Source organism: Petaurus breviceps, unplaced genomic scaffold (genome assembly GCF_028583685.1).
Source record: "Petaurus breviceps papuanus isolate PSGF00001 unplaced genomic scaffold, PetGlider_PUasm1.0 175, whole genome shotgun sequence".
Lineage (NCBI taxonomy): Eukaryota > Metazoa > Chordata > Mammalia > Diprotodontia > Petauridae > Petaurus > Petaurus breviceps.
In genome coordinates, this window is record NW_027185764.1 from 14,306,251 (window position 1) to 14,327,113 (window position 20,863).

Consider the following 20,863-nt stretch of genomic DNA (forward strand, 5'->3'; position numbering starts at 1 on the left):
ATTTAATATTTTCCTCAATTACATATAAATACAATTTTGACTTTTTAGTCCAAATGATAAGTCCATGTTTGTTGTTCAGTAGCTTTTCAGTCATGTCTGTCTCTTCATGACCCCATTTGGGGTTTTCTTGGCAAAGATACTGGATTGGCTTGCCATTTCCTTCTCCAGCTCATTTTACAGTGAAAAAACTGGGGCAAAGAGGGTGAAGTGACTTGCCCAGGGTCACACAGCTAGTAAGTGTCTAAAGCTGGACTTGAACTCAGGAAGAGGAGTCTTCCTGACTCCAGGTTGAGTGCCATCCAGCTGCCCCAGTCCATGGTATTATTCCCCCAAAAGCATTTTGAAGAACTACTCTGTGATTCAGAAGTATTACAGTTTTGGCAGTTCAAGGAATGCAAAATTGAGATGCACAGGGTTAAAAGCTGATGATGAGTGATGATTACATAGTTTTGGAAATGTCCCTTTAAACAGAAACAATTTAATTCCAAAGGGATGTACTAAGTACCACCCCACTTCCTGCTCACAAATCATGAGGATATATATGACTGGATCATGTCCTGTTTACAAAACCTGTATTCATAGGAAATCCTTTCATTACAAAGGTTTGCTTTTTGGTAAAAAAAAAAAATTGTGAAGCTTGAAAAAAAAACCTTAGATGAATGTTTGGTATAAAATTGACATGCTAGATCATGGATCTATGGGCAAGCTAGGTGTCATAGTAGGTAGTCCTCTAGGCCTGGAGTCAGGAAGACTCATTTTCCTGAGTTCAATCTGGCCTCAGACACTTACTAGTTGTGTGACCCTGAGCCAGTCACTTTGCTCTGTTTGCCTCAGTTTCCTCATCTGTAGAATGAACTGGAAAAGGAAATGGCAAACCACTCCAGTATCTTTTCCAAGAAAACCATGAATGGCTCAGTAGATAGAGTGCTAGACCTGAAATCAGGAAGACCTGAGTTCAAATCCAGCCTTAGACACTCAATAGCTGGCAAATCACTAAACCTCTGTTTGCCTTAATTCACTGGAGAAGAAAATGGTAAACCACTCCAGTATATTTGCCAAGAAAACCCCATCCAGAGTCACAAAGAGTCAGACACAACTGAACGAATGAATAACCACATACAGCTACTAAATACAGGATGTCCCAAAAGTCTTAGTGCAATTTTGTTGTTCATCCTTCATAGATGAGGAAACTGAGGTCCAGAGAGGTTAAGTGACCAGTCTAGGCTGATGGGTAATAAATGGAAGAAGCAGAATTTGAACTTAAGTCCTTGGACCCCAAGTTCAGCACTCTTTTCATTGTTCCTATGGCTGCCCCCCACTCTATCATGACCCACCTCTATGTTTATTACGAAGAAGGTACTTTGTAAACCTTAAAGTGCTATCGAAATGGACATCTGTAGGGTGAGCACAGAAAGATGATTGGCTTGGTAATCAAAGAGTCTAGTTTCTAGACCTACTCTGTCCTCTCACACTTTGGACCTCAGTTTCCTCCTCTGTAAAATAAGAACCCATATCTAAGGCTCACTCAGGCACTAAAAATCCAGCCATTCAATGCTTACTTACCATTTGAGGATTTCTAACACAGGAGGGGGATCTTTTCTTCCTGGCTCTCCGCTCCAGTGAGCTGTTTCTCTGTCTTCCCCTCCTAGGACTAGAATGTAATTGCTTCCTGTCAGCCTGAGCTTTCCTCTGAGACTCCGTCAAGTCAGGAGTAAGATTGGGCTTCCAGTACTTTGGTTCTGATGCCCCCTCATCAAGGGAATGCATCGTGGAGAGGCTGCTCCCACCTTCTTGGTCACGGGTCTTGGAGCGTCTGCTGGCCGCAATGAGAGAGATGCTCTTTGTGCTCACTGCCATCTCTTTCAAGGCCTCTGCACTCAGTGAGGCAGCAGGCGCATCCTCACCCAATTTTTTCATGTTTAAATCCAGACTGGTGGGAGAACATAACTTGGAGACCATCTTTTTCATGTCAAGACAATTGGGTTTCTGGAAAAAAATCACCACAGAAGAATTACCAGACTGCCTGGCACTTTTTTGATGGATAAGTAACTCCAGACAGGTCACTTCCCACCCCTGGGCAATCTCCAGTTTTCTCACTGCAAAATGATGGAGTTGGACTAAATGATCTCTAAGGTTCTTCTTAGCTCTAACTTATTATAAATCTGTGGTTCTGGAACAGGGATTCTTAAGCTTTTCTGTATTCATGGACCCCTTGCGCAGTCTGATGGAACCTGTAGACCTCTTTGCAAAAGAATGTTTTTAAATATATAAAATAAATATTACAAAGAAAACAAAAGGGGGGCATCTAGGTGGCACAATGAATAGAACACCAGCCCTGGAGTCAGCAGGGCCTGAGTTCAAGTCCAGCCTCAAACACTTAACATTTACTAGCTGTGTGACATTAGGCATTTAACCCCAATTGCCCTGCCTTCCCCCCTCCAAAATAAAAAAAAAAGATAGGAAAAAAACAGAGAAAACAAAAACTTAATGAAAATAAAGATGTAATTTTTTTTCCATCTAAGTTCATGGACCGTCTGAAACCTATCCACAGACCCCTTAAGGGTCTATGGACCTCAGGTTAAAAACTCCTGTACTAGAAGTTATATAGAGATAAGGACTAGAATACTAGACTTCACTGGTATCAAAAAACCCCAGAGGAGGAAATTTCTCCTACCAATGTAGGTTGGCACCTTTCCTATTAGTCTTGGAAAATTGCCTAGAACACTGAAGTTAAGTGATTTGACCAAAGTCATATAGTCAATATATGTCAGTGGTGGGACTTGAACCTAATTCCTTCCATCTTATTTCAACACTAATTCTATTCACCATGTTTATCTTGGTAGCTATTTTTTGTTGTTGTTGAATTGTTTCAGTCATATACAACTCTCCCTGACACTATGTGGGGGGGTTTCTTGACAAAGATACAGGATCAGTTTGCCATTTCCTTCTCCAGCTCATTTTACAGATGAGGAAAGTGAGGCAAACAGGGTGAAGTGACTTGCCCAGGGTATGTGTCCAAGACCAGATTTGAACTCAGGTCCACCTATCCACTGCACCACTTAGATCCTTAGTAAGAGCCATTCAAAGGACATAGTATCCCTTCACCCAAATTAAATTTATGTTCTAAAGGGGAAAGGAATAAGGGAATAAATCATCTTTCCAGTGCCTACTATTTGCCAAGCACTGTGCTAAGCACTTTAAATATATTATCTCATTTGATCCTCAGAAGAATCCTGGGAGATAGATGCTATTATGATTCTCATTTTATAGTTGAGGAAACAGAGGCAGACAGAGGTTCAGTGACTTGCCTGGGGTCACATAGAGCTAGTAAGTGAGGTAAGATTTGAACTCAGGTCCTCCTAAGCCTAGCCACCCTGATACTTTGAGCTATTAGTTTAGGCTGATTCTTTTACACACAAATAGTTGCTTCTCTCCCTCCAAACCAATACTTTTCCTGGTCCTCAGCCTACCTTGTGACTCCAATGTTTACTAAAATGTAAAAATTACTAGACTGTAAAAATCACATGGACTGTTTGTTGGCTGGCTTTCAAGCTCTATCACTATCAGCAAATGTGAAGTCACTCATTTGCCTTCACTTGTCAGCTTTCTGTCAATCATTCAATCAATCAACATGCATTTATTACATATTACTCAATATGCTAGACGCTAGGGATACAAGATAAAATATAAACTATCCAAACCCTCAAGGAGCCTACCTTCTCTTGTGGAAGATCATTCATACCCCCTTCTTATGATCCTCACTCCTATTAAGACCCATCCCTCTAACAAAGAGCTAGTATCAATCATTTGTCCTTCTCTGTGAATTTAAATCATGTATCTTATCCCAGAGGTGTGTCTAACTCCAGAGTAAGAACACTGTGGTATAATGGAGAAAATGATAGAGTTAGAGTCAAAGGACCTGAGTTTGAATCCTGCCTTTACACTTGACTAATTTTTTTTAACATTGGTCAAGTCACTCCCTCTCTAGGTAGCAACTAAAGGACCTGGATACAAATTTCATTTGTGCAATCCCAGTTCTACTATTGGCTACCTACGTGATTATTTTTGTTGTTATTCAGTCATGTCTGACTCCATATTACCCCATGAACTTTTGTCCATGGGGTTTTCTTTGCAAAGATACTGGAGTGGTTTGCCATTTCTTTCTCCAGTGCCCTCCCATTTTACAGATGAGAAACTGAGGCAAATAAGGGTTCAATGACTCTCCCAGGGTCACACAGCTAGTAAGTGTCTGGTGTGAATTTGAACTCAAATCTTCTTGACTTTAAGCCTGGCGCTATATCCACTGCACCACCTAGCTGCCTGCCCCTCCATGATCATTAGCAAGTCAATTAACCTCCCTTGGATTCCATTTATCCAACTCCTTGGATTCACCTGTAAGTGAAACGGTTGGGCTAGACAACTTCTAAGGTCCTTCCCAACTCTGAATCTATGATCCTATAAAAAGGCTTTGTCCTTGGAAAAAACAATTTGAAAGATCAGCATCTTCCTCGAGCCACTGAAATCCTAACAGCTCTCTATCCTGTCTCAGTCTATGACACTGTATTATTCTACTTGGCCAGAATACTCTGGTGGTTTGATGCTATTCTATTTCGTTGGCAAATATAACTTCATGATTAAATGAATTATTAAATATTACTTGATCTTTCCCTGGGAGTAGAATAGCACCAAACCACACAAACAGTCTACCTCCTACATGCATTTCTGGCTGCAATTTATCAAAAGGGCTGGTAAGAGTTTCCTTTCGAAGAACCCCTTCCTCACTCTATCTATTCCACTGATTCTAAATGTGACCCTGCCTATGCTTCCAAGAGCAGAGTGACCTACATGGAAGCTCAGAAAGAGGCTGTGATAGATACACGAACCTCATGAACCGGAGGAGTTATCAGGAGGCGGAAGGAAGTCGGAGTGAGAAGAGAATCTCTCTTTCCTGGTTTTTTAGATGGAGTGACTTTTGACGACTTGTAACCTTCACTGGAAGCACAAAAACATGGATAAGCAGAAATCAAACTGCATGTCCAGGGAAACACTTCTTGTCAAAGGGAAAGGGGGGGAATAGATATCAATCAACAAGCATTTATTAAGCACCTATTATATATTGGGCACTATGCTAGGCCCAAGGGATACAAAGATAGAAAGGAAATAATCCCTGCCTTCAAGGAACTTACATTCTATTAGGGAAGACAACATGTGCATATACTTATATGTAACATATATACAAAATAATAGGGGGAGAGATGAACAAGTGAGGGAGAGTGGATCAGGGAAGGCTTTATGTAAAAAGCTTAGCTTGAGATAAGTTTTGAAGGACAGTAGGCATTGTAAGAGGCAGAGGGGAGAAAGAAGTGCACTCCCAGAAGGCAGGGGATGTGGGGCTTGGGGGGAGACAGTACAAAGCAATAGAGATGGAGTATTATCTGTGGAGATGAGTATTAAAAAAGACCAGTTTGGCTGAAATGTGGAATATAGAATGTGGGAAAGGGAATATTGTAAAACAAGGATAAAAAGTAGATTGGAGCCAGGTTGTGAAGGGATTTAAATGAGGAAGCAGAGGACTAGATCCTTAGAGGTAACAGGAAGTTTCTTGGGTAGGGGATTGACTTGTTCAGACTTATGTTTTAGGAAAATCACTTTGCATCAGTGTAAAAAAATGAACTGGAGAGGAGAGAGATGTAAGACAGTGGGATCAATTAGGAAACTATTACAATAGTCTAGGCAGACCCACCCATCTGGGGTTACAAACATTGACTATAGAAAGAATTTAAAGATGATAACTGAAGACCACTCCTAACATTCAACTATAAAATTGTTCATGTTAGTCTTACAGCACAAGCTGAATAGTATGCAGTGAAATAATGCATGCAAAAGCACTTTGAAAACTGTGCAATAGCTATCCACAAAATACAATGTATCATTATTTTTTATTTCTGCTGTGGTCCCATGTCAACATTTTCCTCTGCATCACATGTTCCCACTCTTGCTATTATTCAGTTATGACCCTATTTGGCGTTTTCTTGGCAAAGATACTAGAGAGGTTTGCCATTTTCTTCTCCAGATCATTTTATAGATGAGGAAACTGAGGCAAACAGGGTTAAGTGATTTTCCAGGGATCATACACTAGTGTCTGAGGCCAGATTTGAACTTGAAAGATGCAGCTTCTTGACTTCAGGCCAGGTACTCTATCCATCCTGTTCCCATTCTACTCAATTTGAACATCTTTCCCTGGAAATTGATCCTGCTGGAGTAGATAATGAATATATGGTGACCTCCTTAAGAATGTTAATATCCAGAAAGGCTCAGATCTGGCCAGGTCATGGACTGCTTTTCCACTGTCTGGCCTGGGAACCAACACTGTTAAGTATTTCCAGGATCAGCAACAAAAATAATGCTCATTGATTTAGAATTTCTGCTTCCCTCCCCTAACCCTTTCCAGGGTTTGCCCAGGGTGCCATAATTCCCAGTACTGTTTCTGGCTATAACTGGGAGTCACATCTCTCACTGCTTTAAACATGATAATGTGTTTTGGCTATTAGTTTATCTGCAGTCTAGTCTACTGGTGAGCCTATGATTCAGACACTCATAAAGATACCTTGCAGCTAAAAAAAAAAAGATTAGACTAAAGTAGGTGCTTTGCTGACCCTTTAAATCAAGAATTCTTAATCCTTTTTGTATCATGAGCTCCTTTGTCAGCCTACTGAAATCTATGGACCCCTTCTCAGAATAATATTTTTAAAGGCATAAAATACATAAGATTACAAAGGAAACCAATCATATCAAAATAAAGTTATCAAAATGTTTTTTTAAAAAACAAGTTCATGAACCCCAGGTTGAGAACCCCTGTTCTAAGATAAAAGACCCAGAAATTAAATAGCTTTGAGATTGGTAGAAATAACTCAAGATTGACATCTGTGAGTATAAGTAACATTTAAAAGAAAAAGATATTCTGGGTTTAAGAGAAATCCCTTACTATTAAAAATAGAACCCAAGAAAGGAATTCTCCTTGGACTCTCCTCCTGGGTTTTGGTCCTAGAAAAAGGAAATGATGACAATCCTTCCATTACCTGTCTGGTTCTATGACTATAGGCGGAAGTTCAAATTTTGCTCCCCAAGGAAGGTCTTTCCTATTGTCAAGCTGGTCTCTGCTGGCATCCTCTTTATGAAACTCCATCTGTTGAGCTATATTCAGAACAGAGCCATCCTGGGACCACAAAGAAAGAGAGCTGGGTAAGACCAAGTGCGGACACAGCATGGACTACTTAGTTCAGATAACTCTCTGGGGACCTTTTCAGGAAGTCCTACTATCCTAATGAAGCACCTTTGGAAATCAACCCACTGAACGGCTCCCTCATTAAGGTTTACAGCTTGTTTTCAGCTGAGCTTTGTCTGTCCACTGAGGGAAAGAAGAGATGCTCAGCAGAAGGGGTTAAATCAGCAGGGACTTACACAGATTATCCATTTCCCCAGCTTCTCCATTTTGCATGTTATATAAGAAGGCACTTGTTTATGGAGTGCCCTTTGTTGAAGGAGGCTTTCTGAGCCTTGCCCCAGTGTCCTTGGGATCAGCAGCCTTTTCAGTATATAACCCTGTAAAAACCCAAATAGCCTTCCTGACTCACTAAATTTAAAGCCTTGAGAGAGCTCAAAATCCTTGAGTCATTCTGTAAGAGTAAGTCCAGCAGTAATGGCCCGAAGGCCACAAATGGGGCGTTTGGATATCAATAAGCTAACAATTCCCCAAGAGTCTTCCCTCCCCCCACTAGCATGAACCAGCACCAATGCCCTAGTCGAGACTCCCTGCTCCCTTCCCCCAATACCTGATCCTGCTTGACTCAGATAAGAACCCTATAAAAATGCACCAGATTTTGCTGGTTTGGATGACCCATTCATTTCCTTTAGAGACCCAGCAGGGTATACAATTCCACCTGCAACTGGCCTGTTTCCACCTTCCTCCCTGAAGGAAGGTGCCCTTCATATTGTAAGGACATCCCTTCAATAAAGCTGATTTGCTTCACTGTCTTGCCGCTTGATATTGGTGCATTATTACATTCCAAATTTCCTCGTACTAGCCCTTGGTATGCCAAACTTTGCTATTGTTTAGTTGTTTTTAAATCATGTCCAACTCTTCATGACCCCTTTTGGGGTTTTCTTGGCAAAGCTGCTGGAGTATTTTGACATTTCCTTCTCCAGATCATTTTACAAGTGAGGAAACTGAGGCAAACAGGGGTAGGTGACTTGCCCAAGGTCACACAGCTAGTAAGTATCTGAGGTAATATTTTAATTCAAATTCCTGTTTCCAGTACTTCCTTGGCTCTCTCTCCACTGTGCCACTTAGCTGAACCTTCCTAAGTCTGAATTAAGACTTACTCATCAACTCGTTACTTAGGAGCAGTCACTATCCATAGAAGTGACTCATATGCCCTTAATTGAGATAAAAATTTTCTATTTGCCTCTATCAGCATTACAGGATTGTAAGATTAAGAGATGGAAAGAGTGTTAAATGTCATCTAATATCATGGAGATTCCATAGCGTAATTGATTCTAGAGCTGGAAGGGCCCTAAAAAGGCAACTAGTTCAAACCCCTCATTTTACAGATGAAGAATGAGACCCTGGGAACAGAAGTGATTTGCCCAGGCTACACACGTACAAAGTACATTCAAACCCAGTTAGAAGGCTAGGTAATAGGCAGAGCACAGAAGGTCTTTCTAAGGAAAACAAATTAAGAAATAATGAAGGATTCCTCCAATCTGGTTAAGATTCTTGACTGCCCTACCTTCTGAAGTGATGATTGACATACCTAAAGTGCAGTGCATAGACTGCTGGACCTGGAGTCAGGAAGTCCTGAGTTCAAACTTTGCCTCAGACACTTACTAACCATGCGACCCTGGGCAAGTCATTTAACTTCTGTTTGCCTCAGTTTTCTCAACTGTAAAATGGGGATAATGTACCTGCCTCCCATGGTATTTGTGAAGAACAAATGAAATAACCTTTGTAAAGTACTTATCACAGTGCCTAGCACTTAAGCTGTTTTGTAGTTGTTTGTCCTTTGTTCTCACAGAGGACCACACTGTCAGAAAGGTGATGCCATGACGTGCAAGTGAATTGGACTGAAGTGAGGGAGGGCTGTGCAAAGTCACCAGCCCGCCGTCAGAAAGGTGATGCCATGACATGCAAGTGAATTGGACTGAAGTGAGGGAGGGCTGTGCAAAGTCACCAGCCCGCCGTCAGAAAGGTGATGCCATGACATGCAAGTGAATTGGACTGAAGTGAGGGAGGGCTGCGCAAAGTCACCAGTCTCACTCTCTCCTCCCAAGGCATCTGGGGCCAGTGGTAAGACATTAAGATGAGACATCAGGACTATGGCACTATATAAATACTTTTTCCCTTCATTCCCCTACCCCCTCCTTCTCTAACTCCAAATTCAGGGATCTTTCCACATGCTACAAGTTAAAACAAAAAACAAGTGAACGATTGTAATAAATCTAGGCTCCACTTGTGCTAAGAATGATCCCAAAAAGTGTAAAATTCATACTTAAAATCTGGTTTCAGTTTTAGTAGACACCAGTCACAGAAAGTGACAGCTACTGTCACTGGGGATTTTAAGCTATCCTTAAAAGACATTTAATGTGGAAGCATATTCAAAACATCCTCCTTAGTTCAACTAGAAATATTAAAGTATAAATATTTCTCTACCCTAAAACCCCTTTCCAGACATCTCCTTAAAAGTGAAGGTAATAGATGGAGAACAAAAGGCCTTTTTTGGAAAATGTTAATTTTTCCATAAGTGAAATAAAAATTTTCTATAAACTATTCATATTCCCAAAGGGTAGAAATAACAAAGAATACCTCCAGTCTGGTTAAGATCATTGCCTTCCTCACCCCACCCCCTTGAAGTGAATGACCTATTGACACATCTAAGGGCAGTCTCTTCTTTCTCCATCCCACTGTTTCAGGAGAACATTTGAAGGGGGCAGTCAAGGACCTGAAAAATTACTATGGCTCTGGAATATTGACCCCAAATTGTATTTTAACATATAATGATCTTTTCCTTGTTCAAGATTCCTATAAATATTATTCAAATTTTCTTGGCAGAGGACCAGACCTGCAAACTTGGAGGGACTATGTCAATTTGTATGTCTTTCTCTAAACTAGAAAATGATTGAATATTAGATTAATATTAACTTAAATTATTTCTAGCAGGTTTGTGTCTAAAATCAATAATGCAGTATTAATATTTTTTTCAACAGAAGCTATTAGTCTTCTGTACCAGCAAAGACCAGTCTGTTACTTGTTTTTTTTCAAAAGCAAACTTTTCAGAGAAGTTCAGGAATTCCTCAATCCCACTAGAGCACAAAGTTCTTGTGAACCCAGGGCTTAAGGAGAAAGAAAACTACCTCAAAGGAAATAAGTAACCTATTTTGTACGTTTAATATGATTTTACATGTATAATCCATATCAGATTGCTTGCTTTCTTAGGGGGGAGACGGAAGTGAAGGAGGAAGAAAAAAGTTTGGAACTCAAAATCATATAAAAATGAATGTTGAAAACTTTCTTTACATGTAAATGGAAAAAATAAAACACTATTATTTTTTAAAACTCGGAATATTTAAAAAAAGAGTTACATATTTTATCAAGATTTAGAGACAAATCATTACTAGACAATTTACTTGGGCAATTAAATTCTATTGTCATTCACAGAAGACCACAGTGGTCAGGTAAACTACTTTCCACAAAGGAAATCTTATTCAGTCCAGAAAATGAATCCCCTAACAAAGGGTTACCAAGCTTTCACTTGAAAACTCCAATGAAAAGGAACTCATTCTCTCCTTAAATTGCCTAATCTACCTTTTTTCTTCTTCTTTTTTTTTTGGTTTGGAGGCAATCAGTGTTAAGTGACTTGCCCAGGGTCACACAGCTAACAAGTGTCTGAGGTTAGATTTAGCACTCAGATCCTCCTGACTCCAGGGCTGATGCTCTATCCACTTCACTACCTACTTACTCCCTCCTAATCCACTTTTGAACAACATTAATTGTGAAGTTTTTCTTTATATCGCACCATAACCTGCCTCTTTGCAACTTTCTTCCATCCTTCCTTTTGCCCTCTAAAACCAGGCACAAGTTTCACTCCTCTCCCGCTAGACAACCCCTCAAAAATTTGAAGACAGATACCATGTTTACCTCCCACCACCAGCCCTAAATCTTCTCTTCAAGTTAAACACTCTCCATCTCCCAGTGATCTTCATATGGGATGGCCTTGACACTGCCCTTAATCCTGGTTGCCCTTCTCTGGATGCACTCCAACTTGCCATGTCTATCTGGAACTGAACACAGAACTCTAAATGTGGACAAGCCATCATTCCCTATGTTTTAGATGCTCTGCTTCTCTTAAAGAATACTAAAACTTCGTCAGCTTTTTCAGCTGCTAAGTTGAATTGACTTTGTAGTTCAACCAGCAGTTCACTAAAGTTCCCAGATCTGTTTTACTCAAACTGTTATCTAGCCACGTTTGTCCCACCTTGAATTTGTGAATCCGATTTATTAAACCCAAGTGCAGGACTTAAGTTTATTTCTATTAAATTACCTTATACTTTGTTTGGCCTGTTGAGATTTTTTTTTGGAATCTGACTTTGTCATCCAACTCCATAGCTACCCTTCCTTGTTACGATGCTCCAGGAATTCAAGAATCTTTATTCTTATCTTGGTGCAATAGAAAGATCACCAAACCAGGAATTAGAACACCTGTGGGTTCTGTTGCCAGCTCTACCACTACTGATTGTGCAACTGTGAGCCGGTCAGTTGACTTCTCTGAGACTTCTTTTCCTTGTACGTTAAAGTTATGCGGTTGGGATACCTGATCCTCAAGGTTCCTTCCAATCATTTAAAATTGGATAGAATCAATAATTCTATCCAATCTTATCAATGTACTAGATACTATGAATGAAACAAAGAAATTTAAGACATATGGCATGGTCCTTTCCTGCAAGGTGTTAGTAAAGGGTCAGCTTAGGTGGAGATCAATGGAAATTTTTTTTTTTAAATAAAGACAGTATACGGGTTAAATAATAACATAACCTGTCACTTAACAATATAGGTATAATCCATTATAAAGTGAGTGGCATAGTCTATAAGAGCTATAAATTGAGAAGAGGCAGATATCCATATTCCTTTCACAATCTGGCCCCAACCTGTCTTTTAGACTTCTTTTGTACTACTCACTGCACTCCATGGGTCAAGCGAACTGACCTCTTTTCTTTTTCTCACACCTATCATTCCATTTCCCATCTCTGTGTCTTTTCATTGGCCATCTCCCATGTCTGATGTCTACTCTTAGCTTGCCTCCACCTTTTAGTATCCTTATCTTCCTTCAAGACAAAGCTCAATCACTACTTTCTCTACATGAGGACTTTCCTGATTCTCTAATGGCTAGTGTCCTTCCTCCCTCAGCTACCTTGCATTTAATTCTCTTGTATTTATTTTGCATTCATTCTGTGTATATTTGTAAGAGTTGATGTTTCCACAGACTCCCCTATTAATGAAATCACAGAAGGCACAGAAACCTTAATTGATAGCAATCAATAAGAAGAGTAAATTAGGTATTAAGGAATTTTCCTAAATCTCATCACAATTTGTGGACAAACTTTTAATCAAATTAAAAGGTTCATAAGACTTTGGGCCATTAAGACAATGGCATATGATGCCACATAGGAAACATCTTAGGCTATAGACAAAAAGAACACAGTCCAGGGGCAAGTTCATAAGCATCAGACTAGTCTAACGGTTGAATGTGGTTGTGGCTTGTCTTTCATTCTTGAAGAGGACCATGACCTCAGGAAGATGATGCCATGACTTGCAAGTGAATTGGATTTAAGTGAGGGAGGACTTTCTTCAGAGTCATCTGGGTCTAGTGGAAAGATATAGATTAGGACAACTGGAGATGGCCCAGCGATAGGGATACTAAAAAGAGGCGAAAGAAAGCTCCTGCCTTCAAGGAGCTTAAAATCTAACGATGCAGCTTAGATTTAGAAGTGGGGGGTATCTAAGAGGTCATCTACACATGTGCCAGCAAATAGCCCAATTCTTTCTATCTATGAATCATTATAGAATTACAGTCAAGCCCCTGAAAGAAAATTGCTCTTGTAGAAAGGAAAGCTTTCTCTCTCTCTCCCTCCCCCCCTCCCTCCCTCCCCCCCCACCTTTCCCCCCAATAACCATATTATTAGAGATACTGGACAATTAGCCAACAATTCATCTAGAAGACATACCAAGGACAAACATGGATACAGAAACATATCTTCCCTGGGGAAGAAGCAGTCTCAAGAAGTATGACCCCTTGCACCAGGGAGAAATGCTTGCTGTGGACTCCAGAAAGGCATCACTCTCAGAGTCCAGAAGGCAGCTAACTTAAGGAGAACTTCATAAGCATTCTATGAAGGAAGAAAAGGATTTTCCGCAATCATGAGTTGTCTTACCCCTTTATCACAGTGTTTTAGACACATGTGCCTGGTTATCACTGTACTCTAAATTTCAGCCCACTCTTCTGCTGGACTCTGTACAAACTCATGGGAGAGTATGCCCTAGACTTTGGTAGGAAAAGGTATAGTACCAACTTTTATAACTATGCTATTTTATTAATACCTTTGCCAAAAGCTCATTGAGACTGCTGGATGATCATCAAAAGGAAATACTACAACTGAGGCGGCTAGGTGGTGCAGTGAATAGAGCACCAGCCCTGGAGTCAGGAGGACCTGAGTCAAATCCGACCTCAGACACAACACAAAAACTTAGCCATGTGACCTTAGGCAAGTCACTTAACCCCAATTGCCCTCCAAAAAAAAAAGGAAATACAACAGTGGGGGCTAATGTATTACTTTACCAGAAACATAATCCCTCAAGGGTACTCCAAGTACTCTGAAGAGAGTAATAGTTAGTGACTTCTAGGGACCTGACCCACCAAGAGGATTAGGAGTTGGGGAAGTCATCCCAGAGAAAGTGCTACGTTTATTCTATATATTCTTATATGTGTTAATATTGTGAATGTTAAATTCTTCAAGAATATTGTCTCATTCTTTATAATTGTATCTCCAATATCTAGCACATATTTGGAATTTAATAAATGCTTCTTGATTGACTGACAAATTTACTGGAATGGGAAACTCCCACTAGTACTAAATCAGGCTGGTTTTATTATAATCCTCAAAGACACCAGGTCCAAGCCTACTTCTGAGCTTTTATCTATGCTGTTCCCTCACTTTCCTCTGCACCAAAATAAAGTCCTACCAGTTCTACCATTACAATTTGTAAAAATCATCAGAAAGAGCTCACAGTTTACAGATTATGAAGCTCAAGGGATGGGATGCTATGTGATCTGCCCCTGACCACACAGAGTAAGCAATAGAGGCACAATCTGAACCAAGGTCCTCCAACTCTAAGTCCAACAAACTTCCCACCATCCTCCTTGGAAGGGACCTCAGAGGTTAGTATAAGAGCTCTAAAGTTGGAAGAACCTTTAGAGGTCTTCTTGTCCAAACCCCTCATTTTAGAGATGAGGCACTTGAGACCCAGAGAAGTGAAAAGACTTGTCCAAAGTCACAAAGGTGAAAGAGCTGGGAACTGAAGTCCCATGACTCCAAAATCAACACTGCCCTTTGCACTGTACCATGTTGCTTCCCAATTCAACCCTCATTTATTAAGTCACAACTATGTTCAAGGAGCTCTACTTAACACTGGGGATATAAAGATATGGAAGTCTCTGTTCTCAAGGAGCTTCCCTTGTCTTGAAAGAATCTGACAACCCCTGCCTGAGCAGGGCCCCTCTCAAGTTCTTCCCCTACAAAGTCTTCTCCAACCTCTCTAGCTCATGCTGAGCTCTCCATCCTCTGAACTATCAGAGTTATAAACATCTGTGGCCCTAGACATTTCTAAGACAAGAGTGAGCCAGATAGATAAGAAGGTAAACCAGCCTTACCCTGAGAGAGTTAAACATCACTGAGTGGAGCAGAAGTAGACGATTTAGCGTCCCCTCCTCTAATTCTTGAGAGTAAAGTCGATATCTCTTTTCCAGTGGTTCTGGTACAGGAATCCAGTTGCCTTCATCACATCCCAGAAAAGCAAAGATGTTAAAATAAGAGATGAGACAAAAATCAAAAAACCAAACCAAACCAAGTATGGCATCTATCCTATATTTGTGCCTCCCTAATAAGATTATAAGCTATTTGAAGATAGAAGACATGTCCTTGAATGGAACTTGTTAAAAAACCTACTGAGATTCCAAGATCAAAGTATGTCCACATCTGCACTACTAAAAAACTTCAAAAAATTCAACCAAATTTGATAAAGCAGGACTGTGCTAAGTAACAGCAACATAAACAAAGGACAGTGATTTATCGGGCTGCAATCTCTATGACCATAGACCTCTCCCTAAAAGCTGATCATCTGGTGGACTCAAACAGAACCAAACCTGGCATGGTCATGATCATGATGACATGGTCACTTCACAACATTATGCCTAGGAAATTATCTTCTGACTTGTGGGATAAGCAGAATCTTCACATGCAGTTGTTTTTTCATGGAAGCAGAGTTTTCCAAACTGTAGGCTATCCCCTGCCTAGAAGGAAATGAGATTCTGGAACAGGGGTAAGAGGAACGTGAAGCATTGGCCAACATCATTGAATAAATTTGAGTAAAACTCCATAATGAATGCATCTATTTTTTTTAAAAATGAAAACAAAGTTCAGATCAAAGGCATAGGATCTCCAGAGAGAACATAAGCTCATTCAGAGTAGGTAGTGTCTGGCACAGCACCTGGAACAAATTAGACACTTAATAAATGCTTATTGATTAACCAAGTGATAGATCATAAGGCCATAGGATCACAAGTCTAGATCTTGAAGGGACTTTTGAGGTCATCTAAGGTCAACTCACTCATTTTATAGATGAGGAATTGTCAGCAAAAACTACTAAACTTAAACTAAACATGCTATCATTCAGTCATTTTCAGTTGTGTCTGACTCTTTGTGACCCCATTTGGGGTTTTCTTGGTAAAGTTACTAGAGTGGTTTGGCATTTCCTTCTCCAGTTCATTTTATAGATGGGGAAACTGAGGCAAACAAGGTTAAGTGACTCAGCCTGCGTCATTCAACTAATGTCTAAGGTCAAATTTGAACTCAAGAAGATGAGTCTTTTTGACTCCAGGCCCGATACTATATCCACTGCACTTACCCTCCTGAATTCATTCCAAATAATAATAAATGTAGCCCAGAAATTATTTAATATGGTGTACACAAATGAGGTCAAATTTAAGGGAAAATTAAAGGATGTTATTAATAAATGTGCATTATGTTGTTTTTACAGTGTGTTGAAGATTTGTGTGTTGTTATAAACATTGTGATAAATTCTTGATTAGAATAAAATTTGAACTAAGAAGACTATTCCCATAGATTTTTTTTTTAATTAAGTGGAAGGTAAGGAAAATTTGAAAATTTCTGCATTAAGGAAAAGGGGAAGCAGGGCTGGACTAGGTGAGAAAGGGATGCAATTGTCCAAAAGTTAGAGCTGGTCTTTCACAACAGTCAAAACAGACGATCACGCATGGTATAACTTCAGGGGTCTGAGGTAGGCTTCTGTCCAAAATGACCTTCCTCACTCAGTTAATGAAGCATGAAAATTTAAAGTGTTTTCCCTTTGCCGTTGACTCCAGAGGTATCAAACTCACAGAGGGCCAGCAGCCTGCAGCACTTCCTGATGCAGCCTGAACCAGATTAAAATGTAATTGGGAAATGTTTAACAAAATAAATAAAAATACAGTAAAACATTGATAATGTTAATTTGTGGTTTTCTAAGTCAATATCCAGTCTACAGGGATTCTTTTCTATATGAGTTTGACATTACTTCAAGAACATTCAAATGAAAATATTAGTCAATGCGAGACTGCTTAAGAGAAGCTCAGTTTCCAGGAACATGGGATAATAGGCCCCACTGTACTTTGCCCTGGTCAGATCATATCTGGCACTTTGGGCTCAGTTCTAAATACTCTGTGTTAGAAAGGACACTGATAACTAGAGAATGTGCAGAGGAGAGCAATGAAGATGGCAATAGCCTCACATTCATGCTATGAAGAATAAGTTGAAGGAATTAAGGATGTGGTAGGTGGCTCTGTGGATAGAGCATGGGTCCTGAAGTTAGGAAGACTTCATCTTTCTGAGCTCAAATCCAGCCTCAGAAACTTCCTAGCTGTGTGACCCTGGGTGAGTCATTTACCACTGTTTCCCTCAGTTTCCTCATGACTGTAAAATGAGCTAGAGAAGGAAATGGCAAATCAATCCAGTATGTTTGTCAAGAAAACCGCAAATGGTGTCAGAAAGAGTTGGAAATGACTGAACAACAATCCTGGAGAAGAGGGGGCAGTGGGACATTTATACAGGGTATCGATTGCACTAAGACTTTTGAGTATCATGCATTTATAGTTTTACCAGATCTTTCTCTAAAAGTGGGCTTTTAAAAGGTTATATTTGAAACAAAAAGGACATGGAAGACCATCCTACTTCTAGGAGAAGATGGTGTGTTAACAGATGAACAAAATAAAACAGAACAGCTCGATTCAAGTTTTGTTGAATTGAATTGAACTCTTCTCTAGTAAGCACAACTATATTCAGAGAGAACAAACACTGGAAAGAGGAAATTGAAGTCCAAGAGAACTTAGCAGACCATAGAGAAGTATCTAGTTGCTTTAAAGTTATATAGCTCAGAAAAATTGTATCCCAGCATACTAAAATGACAATTATGATGATAATGATAAATTTATAGAGTGCTTTAAATTATGCAAAACATTTTACAAATATGATCTCATTTTATTCTCATAACAATCCTGGGAGGCTGGGACTATTATTATCTCCACATTACAGATGAGAAAATTGAGGCAAACAAAAGTTAAGTGACTTCTCCAGGGTCAGAAAGCCATTAAGTGTCTGAACTCAGATCTTCCCGATTTGAAAGATCTTACAGATGTGATCAAGTAACTACTGTCATCCATAACATGAAATTTAGCAGAGGTAATTGTGAAGTCCTTTATTTAACTTCATTTAAACTAACCCAGAAATACTATCTTGTATTTTATACAGCACCTTACAGTTTACAAAGTGGTTTCATATTAATTATCAAATTTCTCCACAACTGTGTTCTTATCCTCTTCTGGGGGAGTGGGGCAAATCTCTGAGTTCATTAGTGTAGGGAGCAATGCATGAAGAAATCCCTTTACCGATGCAAATTGACAGCTTCTAGCCTTGGAGTTATCTAAGACACTATGAAAGTAAGTGACTTGCCCAGGGTCACACAACCTGTAAAAAACCTAAGGCAAGGCTTGAATTCAGCCTTCTGACCCCAAGGCTATCTCTCTGACCACTATGGCATTCTGCCTCATTCTCAAAGTAGACCCTAGAAAACTGACTCACAGAGAAGTAATGTGATTTGACCAAGGCCACATGACTAGTGCATTCTGAATCTGGTGTTCAAGCTCCTACTAATCTAAAATTCTATTTTCTACAATCTGTTCCCTCAGCATAACAGGGGGATAGGGGTGGCTAGGTGGCACAGTGAATAGAGCACCGGCCCTGGCGTCAGGAGGATCTGAGTTCAAATCTGGCTTCAGACATTTGACACACTTACTAACCGTGTGACTTTGAGCAAGTCACTTAACCCCAATTGCCCTCCAAAAAAGAAAAAAACAAAACAAAACAAGACGGGGGTGAAAGCTCATGTAAATATAACGACAGCTAGATCAGATATGACATATCTTTGGTAATTAGTAGTAGTATTGTTGCTAATAGTACTACTTAGTAGTATTTACTAAGGATAAATTACACCTATAACATTGCATCATAATATTATAATACTAATTTTCCAAGTTAAACTTCCCCAATTTCTTTAACTTTTTTTTTAAAGCAATTGGGGTTAAGTAACTTGCTCAAGGTTACACGGCCAGTTATTTCTGGGTGTAGTGCTAAGTATCTGAGCCCGGATTTGATCCCCAGGTCATCCCAACACTGGAGCTGGTGCTGTTACTCGCTGAGCCACCTGGCCACCCCCAATTTCTTTAACTTTTGATCCTATAGTTTCTAGATTACTCCCCACAGATAACACATTCTTCATGTCAGCTGAACGCAAGTTTAATAAACCAAAGGTGTGATGTGACTACTAAAAAAGCTAATGCAATCTTGGATGGCTTCATATACCTTTTTAAAATTTTTTTTATTTCTATTGACATTTTTCATATCTATATCATCTTCCTTTCTAAATGTATCCTTTCTCCCTTTCCACTTCCCTACCCAGTGAAGTACCCCTTATGACAAAGAATAAAAAAAAGAAAGAAAAACCAAGTGGTTTGGCAAAGTCACCTTACACGCCCACCAAGACAGAGTATATGGAGTGTTCCACACCTATAGTCCCACCATTACAGAAGGGGGTTACATTTTCTTATCTCTTCTTTAGGACCAAGGCTCCGTCTTTTTAGCAGTTTTATTTGTTTTTAGGAATGGAATTGTGTTTCTCCAGAGAAGGGGAAGTCATCATACTCCTCACTGATCAAATGACGAGAATAACTGGGTCCAGTCCTAGATATGTTTTAAGAGGCACTCTGACAAACTAAAGCACATCCAGGGGAAGGCAGTGAAGTATCTAGGGAGTGGGAGAGGGGGACAATCTAGAAACTATAGGTAATCAAAGACAAGAAGCCTTTTCTGATCCCCCTTAATGCTGGCTAATTATCTCATTTATCTCCCTTGTTATCCAGTTATTATCTCCTCTGTTAGTTATTTCCAGTTTATCTCGTATATAGTTTGTTTGTACATAGTTGTTTCATATTTTCTCCCCCATTAGACTATAAGCTCTCTGAGAGCAGTAACTTTCTTTGTATCCTTCTTCGCTTATCACGGTCCCTGACACATGGTAGGCACTTAATATATTCTAGTTGACTGACTATAGAAGCAATAGTTAAAGAAACCAGGGAGGTTTCACTTGGAAAAGAAAATGCCGAGAGATATTATATCTGACTGTAACAGCATCTCATTATAAATACATGGGTTTATTTCTGATTTTTCTTGGTTCAATTTTTTTCTTGGACCAATTTTTTTTTGAGGCAGGAAGGCAGAGCAATTGGGATTAAGTGACTTGCCTAAGGTCACACAGTCAGAAAGTGTGTCAAGTGTCTGAGGCCAGATTTGAACTCAGATCCTCCTGACTCCAGGTCAGGTGCTCTATTCACTGTGCCACCTAAGCTGCCCCACTTGGACAGCTTTTAACAGTAAGTATTATATCCAGATAAAGCAATCATGCAATCATATTCTACACTGGTCAAATAACAACTGGAATAGTTGTGTTCAGTTTTGTAGGGTTTTTTGAGACTGGATATCTTAAACATATATTATCTCCAAAAAAATATTATTGTTATATTTTATTTTATTATTACATTTTTATTAACATATATTATATCAGCCAGGCTAGAAATGTATCAGCCACAAACGTGATCCCATTCCTGAAAAGCTTAGAAAATTTCACTTGCTGATTCCAACCTGGGCTAGTTCACTCCTTCTTAGGAAGTCCCTCACCCTGATCCTGGGAACTCCCCTAGGAGTTTTGTATTGGTGTCAGACTTAGTGCAGACATTCAAATGACAGCCTAGCTGTATCTCAGAACTCCTGACCTCAAGTGACCCACCAGCTTCAGCCTCCCCTAGTGGCAGGGATGATAGGTATGTGCCAACACACCCACACTTAAATGTGACATTTTCAGGAGGCTTTACCAGCGAAAGTATACCCAGCGGAGAGTAATAAGAATGATTTGGGGAAGGGGAACTGG

At 39.8% G+C, this 20,863-nt stretch overlaps 1 protein-coding gene across 1 annotated transcript in view; it reads right to left on the reverse strand.

Moving 5' to 3' along the window:
* Positions 1–20,863, reverse strand: part of LOC138158678 (kinesin-like protein KIF19) — an 89,881-nt gene that overhangs the window by 9,570 nt on the left and 59,448 nt on the right. Inside the window, exons 14-17 of the mRNA XM_069084793.1 lie at positions 14,982–15,103; positions 7,080–7,216; positions 4,884–4,992; positions 1,564–1,986 (exon numbers count right to left, since the gene is read on the reverse strand). Coding sequence (XP_068940894.1) covers positions 1,564–1,986; positions 4,884–4,992; positions 7,080–7,216; positions 14,982–15,103 — 791 coding nt within the window. The remainder of the gene's footprint in view (positions 1–1,563; positions 1,987–4,883; positions 4,993–7,079; positions 7,217–14,981; positions 15,104–20,863) is intronic.